The 7,762-nt window shown below is 42.5% G+C and overlaps 1 protein-coding gene across 11 annotated transcripts in view; it reads left to right on the top strand.

Annotated features, from left to right (window-relative positions):
- The first annotated feature begins 1,192 nt into the window (after positions 1–1,192).
- Positions 1,193–7,762, top strand: part of CCDC149 (coiled-coil domain containing 149) — a 51,895-nt gene continuing 45,325 nt past the window's right edge. For 7 of the 11 annotated variants that reach the window (XM_086890135.1, XM_086890134.1, XM_086890131.1 and 4 more), the window contains exon 1: positions 1,194–1,613. In XM_086890135.1, the coding sequence (XP_086746261.1) occupies positions 1,278–1,613 (336 nt within the window). In that variant the 5' untranslated portion in view covers positions 1,194–1,277. Of the gene's footprint in view, positions 1,614–7,762 lie in introns of all 11 variants that reach the window. The other 4 variants (XM_086890132.1, XM_086890126.1, XM_086890125.1 and 1 more) reach the window with 1 other exon arrangement.

The raw sequence follows: 7,762 nt of genomic DNA, 5'->3' as shown, positions 1-7,762 counted from the left end.
AACAGTGGTTTAAATTATAGTTCTTTTTAATTTAATTTTCATTATTTGCTATTTGCCTATACAAATAAGGTGTTGTTTTCAGAAACAGTTTGCTGAGAAGCCTGCAAGAAGATGCAGAATTGGGATATATCACACACACATGGCAATGTAAACAACAGAAAAATATGGACAAATAGCAAAGACAAATGTACTCTCTACAGCATTAAAGTTACAGAATGTCTAGAGATGAGGAACAGCTAATATAGGAGAAAATGGTTTATAATTTGGAGAAAATGTCCAAGTTAATAATTTTCAGGTGAAATGTATGAACTTTGCACCTATCCAACTAAAGTTCCATACTAAAGCTAGCTGCTCTCCTGGACTTTTTTTTTTTTTTTTTTTTTTTTTTTTTTTTTTTAATATGGAGACAACCTCTGGCATTTATTAAAATTTATAATCTTCCATTCAAAGGGAGTTCCTGCTGAGTTTAGATATGGCCTATATTTCTTTCCATATAAGTCATTAATTAAGCACCTGGAACAGAAATGTTCTCAGTGGCAAGGCCAAGGCATCACCTGCTCAAAGGGATGTGAAGTTGTCAAATGAGGCTCTCTAAGCCATTTTAGAAAACAGAAGGACATTGTGCCTAGATACCAAACTACAAACAAATCTTAACAATGGGTAAATTGTGGTAAGGAACAAGGCATGCATATTTTATCACGTTGTCTTGTGCTGTTTGTGGTGTTATTTAAAACAAAGAGTACTTGTGGGTTAAACTGCTCAAATACTCCATGCAATTACACTTGGACTCAGCCTGGAAAACATAAGTCCTGGGGACACTCGTAGTGTTAGGAGTACAATAAAGATGATGTGCCTCATGGCAGACCTGGTCCATGGGGTCCATGGTTGTACACGTGGGAGCTGCTGGGAGCAAGGCTAGAGCAGAGCTATCAGGGTGAAGAGCGCTGTGTGGGTGCCTTGCTCGGGTTTTAGGGCTGATGGAGGAGCGTCTGTGCCGACGGGGAAATAAAGAAGCCAGATCAAGTTCTGCATCATTAGGTAATTTAATAGGTGTTTCTCCGAGAACAGCAGCAACGAAGATCTGGGCCCAAAGCGGGCAGTTCCACTATCTCGTTTTGAGAAAGTGGTTGCTTTGTCCTCCCGCTGTGGCTTACATTACACACACAAGACAAGTGTGCACATAATTTTGTTACACATATACACAGTACTAAAGCCTCCCTGACGCCGCTCCCCTCATAGACCAGTCCTCACGGAAGTCTGGCTGTCCAGAGCCTGGGATGGCAGCAGTGCCAAGCTGTTATGCAGGAGGCTCACGTAAGGAGAGGAGGACCCTTCTCTGGGACACGCACCCCAGGCACTCCCGCACAGCCCTCGGCAGGTGCCGCTCGGGCCTCACCGCTCTGCCCGCGGCCCGGCCCCGTGCGGCGGCCGCGGCCGGTCCCGGCGGCGCTCGGGGGGCAGGGCGGGCCGGCAGAGGTGGCCGCAGTCCCCGCCTCTCCCGCCGGTTGCTCGTGGAAGGCCGGGCCGGGAGCAGCCGCTCACCGGCGCCGCGGCCCGCCGGAGCCATGAGCTCCCACCGCAGCGAGAGCGACTGGCAGGGGCTGCTGAGCGAGGTGAGGCGGCGGGGGGCCCGCGGGCTGGGGCGCCGGGCGCCGAGGCAGAGCGGCGGGCGGGCCCGGCTGCTCCCCGCGCCTCGAGGAAATGCCGGGGAGAGTGGCACAGCCGCCGGCAAGGGAGCCGGCCCGCGGCCGAGCGGGCGGCAGCGGCTGGAGCGGCGGGCGGGGGGCGCCGAGGTGTGCCGGCCGCGGCTGCGCTGCGTGGCCACGTCTGCCCCTGGCCCTGCCCTGCTCGGGCTGCCGCCGCGGCCCTGCGCTGCTGCCGAGCGCCGGCAGCAAGGGCCTGCGAGCCTTCCCGTGTATCAACCGCCCTGGGGCTGCAGAGAGCAGGTTGTAGGCGCTGGTGCTGCTGCTGCGGCTGGTTTGAAACCGCTGAGGATTCCCTGAGCTGCGGGGATGGCCGAGGCCTCGGGCCCAGAGGAGCAGCGCAGTGCCGCTGCGGCACCGGCCCGGGAGACCGGGCTGTGCCCCTGTGCTGTGTGCCTTGCGTTCTTACTGCACTTGAATCACATATGAAAGGGTTTTGAGACCCATGGTGACATTTATACTATGGGAGAAAAGAATGTAATGGCACCGTGCTCATGAGCCTCAACAGGTGGAGGATTTTCCAGTTACATATATAGAAACATTATTGTCCACTGCACCCCCATTGAAACATCCACAGCATTTACAGGTACACATTTTCACGTAGGGTAAGTTACCAAACTCAAACCAACTTGAGGTCAGTATCATTTAACGGAGTATTATTGAAGACAAAACTGTTTATTAGCCAAACTCATGAAGTAGGTTGGCATGCTGGCTTTTACATTGCATTACTGTAAAAATAGTATTTTTATGCTTACAGCTAGCAGGTAAAACTGTGCAAATGGCACTGGCCTGGACTGTCCTACAGTACAATGCAAAAAGGTGAATTCCCCTATTTTCAGGGGGGCTTTGCCTCCATTATGTTAACTGAGTGTAAGGCCTGAGGCCCTGACCTATCAAAAAGATCTTTTGAGTTTATGGTGTTGAACCTGTCACTACTCCTGGTGATTTCAATGGAAGTTTGTATGGGCCTAGATATGTGCTAGTACAGTACATCCAGAATTGGAGACTGTCAACACAGTACTTCCAAAGACACAAAATGATCCAGGAAAAAGTGAAAAGTGCACTTTTAGTAGTATGCACTGCACCTGGTTGTGCAGTGTTGACATCTCCTTTCTCAAATAGGGTTTTATTTAGGATGGTGGTGATTTCAGATGGGAGACAAATCATGAGGTGTGTTCAGAGGAAATGTTGCTATACCTTGCTTTAAAAAGTAATTTAGAATTACTATGGAGCTTTTTTACTGTTTATATAATTTAACCTAAAAACTCTGCTAAAATTGAACACTTATTTCAGTTTAGGGGCTTCTTGATTGTAGTAAAGTTTAATGAGTGTGATAAGCTACATTCTTGTAGATACTTAAACATGCATATAATTTCTTTTTTTTTCCAGGAAAAATTAGGAGCATAATGACTTATATTCCACCTTTCCTTCCTTTCTGACTATTTCCACAGCAGGTTTGCAACCCATATTTCTGGGTAAAGTCTGTAGTATGTGCTGTCAAGATACAGATTTTCCTCTTTTGGCTGCCTCTTTCTTTGGCTATTGTAATTCACTCCATTTGTTTTACCCATTAGCTCTAACATCCTAATGGGTCTGTGAGAAAGTGGCTCAGACTTCTGAAATAACTTGTAATAAGTTTTTTTAATTTACCATATCACTCAGTAGTACAGATATTCTCAAGGCCTCCTAGCTTCACTGTCTGCTGGATATTTTTTTACCCCTGTGCATTTCATAAAAATTCTGAAGTGCTTCCAAAACACAAGGTAACACAGGGAAGAAAAGACATGGTAGCTCTGAACAAACACTCTCCCACTGCAGGTGGTAGACAATTAAGACATAAGATGGAGTTAAAATCTTAGTGTGAAAGACCAGAAGCTGATGGGTTCAGACCTGTGGTCATGTACTTTTTCATTTCTATAAGCCAAATCCTTCAGGTTTGAAAGGTAGGAGTAATTTAAATACTTGTCAAAGCAATGGTAAGTTTTAAAACTGTGGTGCTACAGCTACAGTTAGGAAAAGTGGTAAGGATGTGTATTTGGTCCTTATGCACAAACACTTGTACACACAGCATTTATTTTTGTAGGTTGCCTTTCCATTTTTCATTATAAAAAAATAAATTATTTTTGTATGTTTCAGTCTTTTTCTGTCTTTACTCTTCTTTTTCCTTTTGACTTGGGTTCCATTTCAGTGCCTTTTGCTCTGTACCCTTTCACATACATTTCTCTGTCTTTACTATTCTCACCACTGACTTCTTGCTTGTTCTTTTGCCTCCATATTTATGTATTTTTCCACTTATTTTACAGCACACGTATTTCAGGCCTAGTGTGCACCTGGTACTCTGAACAATCTTTGCACCACATGTACCTTGAGCATTCTGTAAACTAACATCCTGAAGAGGATGACGTAGGTAGGAATACTGGGACAAAGCCAACTTAGCAAACACTGAATGGGCATAAGAGTCATTATTTCCATTGGTAGTCTCACAAACTGGATGCGGAAGTGCTCACTTCAGGAGCAAGAATCCACATAAATTTTAACTGTTCTCTAGCTAAGTTTATGTATTGGTGATGGATGTATGGAGATAAATATATAGATATATACATATATGAAAGATTAATTACTCTGTTGAGTTATCATGTAGTTTTTCTGCTTGGACTCTTGGTTTTCATCTAACATGTATGTCACTCAGTGACCCACATTAAGAGTATTTAGAAGCCAGGGCAAAGTTGTAGGGTGAAGACCTGGTCAATAACTGCTGAGATACAAGAGACTGAGCTGTAGCAAGGGCTTTCTTGCTGGCGGCCCAAGTCCTTCATAAACCAGTGATCTTCATAAATCTCAAAATACTATCCAAGAGTACATTCCATTCCTCATCCCCATCCCTGGAGTTGTTCAAGGCCACTTTGGATGGGAGTCTGAGCAACCTGGTCTAGTTGAGGGTGTCCCTGCCTGTGGCAGCGGAGTTGAAATGACATGATCTTCAAAGTCCCTCAGATTTGCCAACTTCTATGCTTCTCTGTCACCTCCCACACATTAGTGTTTAGTGCTATTTACAGCTACTCATTTGTGACTGTGCCCCCTAAAGTTAGTTTGAAGAGATGTAATTTCCATTTAATTTTTCATTCACGAGAGGCTGTTTCTTGGTTATTGACCGCCTGTGGTCTTCAGCAGCACAGGCGGAGGTGATATGCTTGTCTCTTGAGCTCCCTTGCCTAGTACTTTTGGACTTACCAAATTGCTGAGCAGTAGTTCTAGCTAAAGTAGCTAGATTTCAACATGATTTCCAGACATGACTTCTGAAGAGATACCTAGCCTGCTTGTAATTGGCAGAGCACATCTTTCCCATTGGTTGCACAATTTTTTATGTGGACAAGAGAGAAGAGGAAGAAAACTGGTGAGATTTTCATATTTCTATTATCTCTGTAACATTCTGTCATGTATCCTTCTCAAACGAAACATGAAATACAAATTTGCCAAACCTCTATGAGTGGCCCAGCAGGCTTTGGAGCCACTAGTTTAACAGCTTTTCTTGATGTGGACAAATACAGGGGCTGTAGGGAAGAACAAAGTGGAGCAGATAATCTAGGGTCTCTTGTTGGTTGGGATGGCATTGTGATGACTTTGACATTTGGGAAATGAAATGAAAATGCTAAAAGAGTTGGCACGGTGATTTACTGTACTCCAAAATTCCTGGAGCTGTGGGAGAGTGCTGTCAAGACCTTCATGCTGGACTTTTGGGCAACCAAAAAAGTGTTTTCTTTTTCAGGTTGGACTAAGAGGCCCACAGGGATGTTGTGAAACAAGCAGAGAGAAATTGATAATGTTATCTGATACACAGCATATAAATCTTCTGAGGGTTGGGCCACATTACACAGAAATGTTAACGACAAAATTGTGGTATTCCTAAATGGCCAGTGAAGATGATGTGGTGTAGTATTGCCATCAAGACAAGACATGGTGTTCTGAGGAGCTGCTTATATCACTTCTATCATCAGTTAAAGATACCAGCCTGCTTTGTGTTTCAGCAGCCGGGAGGCAGCCAGTGAAGCAAGAGCTGGGTGGCAGGAAAAGCAGAGTTGATATGGTGGGATAAAACCAAGGTCACTGTATTATTTCAGGTTTTATCAGAGATAAATCACATCAGGAAGTGAGATGGCAAGCAAATGGCCAGTAATTGTATATTTCTCTGAGTCTGAGTGCTTGGCTCTTTCAGATAAGTTAACAGTTTAATCTGAAGTCAAGGGGAGCCACATTATAGAAACACAGTCAGCAAACATCCCAAATGTGAGATTGCAGTGCATCTTGGGGCCCTTCAGTTTCTACAACAGAATTGTCTCCAAGAGTACAGTCAGGAGAAATTTGATAAAACTTCAGGCAATTTGGTAACAGCTGGATCTCTTGTCAAAAGATGGTGAGTAGATGTCATGGTTTCTCAGAGAGCAGGGTTGATAGGTTTCAAGGTCCAATGTAATGTAGTAGCCTTTCAGCATTTGAGGACACAAGGTGCTCAAGTGTCAAGAGAAGACAGAATATTATCCACAGTGATTCCAAAGCACAGATTGGAGATAGTATCTCTGCTTCTATTTGCAGAAAATTAGATGTTTTCCAAGACATTAATTGTCATTAAATACCAAAATATAGGCCAGTAACTTGTACAAATTTAAAAAAAAAAAAATCTGTTAGGAATTCAGTGTGTTTGTTGGTTTAAAAAAAGTAAGTCTAAAACCTTGACCGTGTCCCAGCTTCATCAGATTATTAGACCGTGTCTACAGCGTCATTAATGAGATCTACCCAGATTTGTCACTAAAAATAGCAATGGACAAATAGTAAGTGTTCGATGCAGAGGGTCACCTTGGAGCAGTTACACTCTCCTGTAATGTCAGTCTCTTTTTACTCAATTTCATCAAAGTAGTCATCTGGCTGTAAAGCAGTTCAGGCAATAATGTAGGATGTCACATATATTCCTTTAATTATTATGATCTTCCTTGTAGCAATTATAATTTACTTTATTGCAGATAACAGCACATTGGTAGATAAAAGTCACTAGACAGTTATGTAAAGTTGTACATTGTATCTTTTAGATTGAATGTATAGCAGCTGGTTCTCATTCAGCTTTGTTTTTAAATTCATAGATTATTTTGTACCAATAATTTAAAAGAAACTAAAGACAATAAGAATATTTCATAATAACTGTAGTGCATAACAGAATTCAATTGTTTGTCTCACTGACAGACAGCACCTGAGATGTGGGCTTTCCTTCAGTTGTAGGGAGGAAGTCTCTACATGAGTAAATGTCAGAAGCATCTACTTTTTTTCAGAATACTTTTATTATATAATATGATTTTTTTTCTGAATATTTTTTTTTTCAGACTGTTTGAGAAAATTTGCCTTATTGCTTTCATTGCTCCAAAATGACTTGTCACACTCCTATGTTCTTTTTGACAGCATACCAATTTTGTTACACTTATTTGTCCATATAAGGGAAATTGCTGATGGGACTCAGTTATTTCCCTGACTAGAACCCATTTCTGGTATACAGTTGTTGGGTCATTTTATGGCCATTATTGCTAGGCTGTTTTTTAACATTCAGAAACAAATACATTGAATAACCTCTTTGAGGTCTGTCTTTGTGAAATTTGGTTTTCCTTCAGTAATGGTAATGGGAACTGCAAACATAGCCCTGTTGAATAATCAGATTCCACAGAAATGCTCTGGCTTTATTGTTTCTCATACCATAAGCCCATGGAAACAAATTATTATGTTATTACTGGTTTTATTCTGTTTATTTGGGAAAGTCAATATGTATAAAAGGCAAAAAATTACTTCAAAAAGTCTTTTATGTGGTCATTTTTATTTTAAAATCCAAATAGTACATTGAGAAGAGATGCCAGCATCATCAGTATGTAGTTCATCTAGTTAAAACAGATTTTAAACAAGGAGGCCATCATTATTCCTTTTCATTTAGATCCTGAACATTACTGTCCCCAATCTGTTTATGGTTCGTTATCCTCAGGCTAATAGGTAGTGGAGAGTTCCTTAGTCCCTGCCAGTGCTGCTGT

This window comes from Cyanistes caeruleus, chromosome 5, assembly GCF_971803275.1.
Source record: "Cyanistes caeruleus chromosome 5, bCyaCae1.hap1.1, whole genome shotgun sequence".
Lineage (NCBI taxonomy): Eukaryota > Metazoa > Chordata > Aves > Passeriformes > Paridae > Cyanistes > Cyanistes caeruleus.
This window is presented reverse-complemented; position numbering and strand designations above follow the sequence as displayed.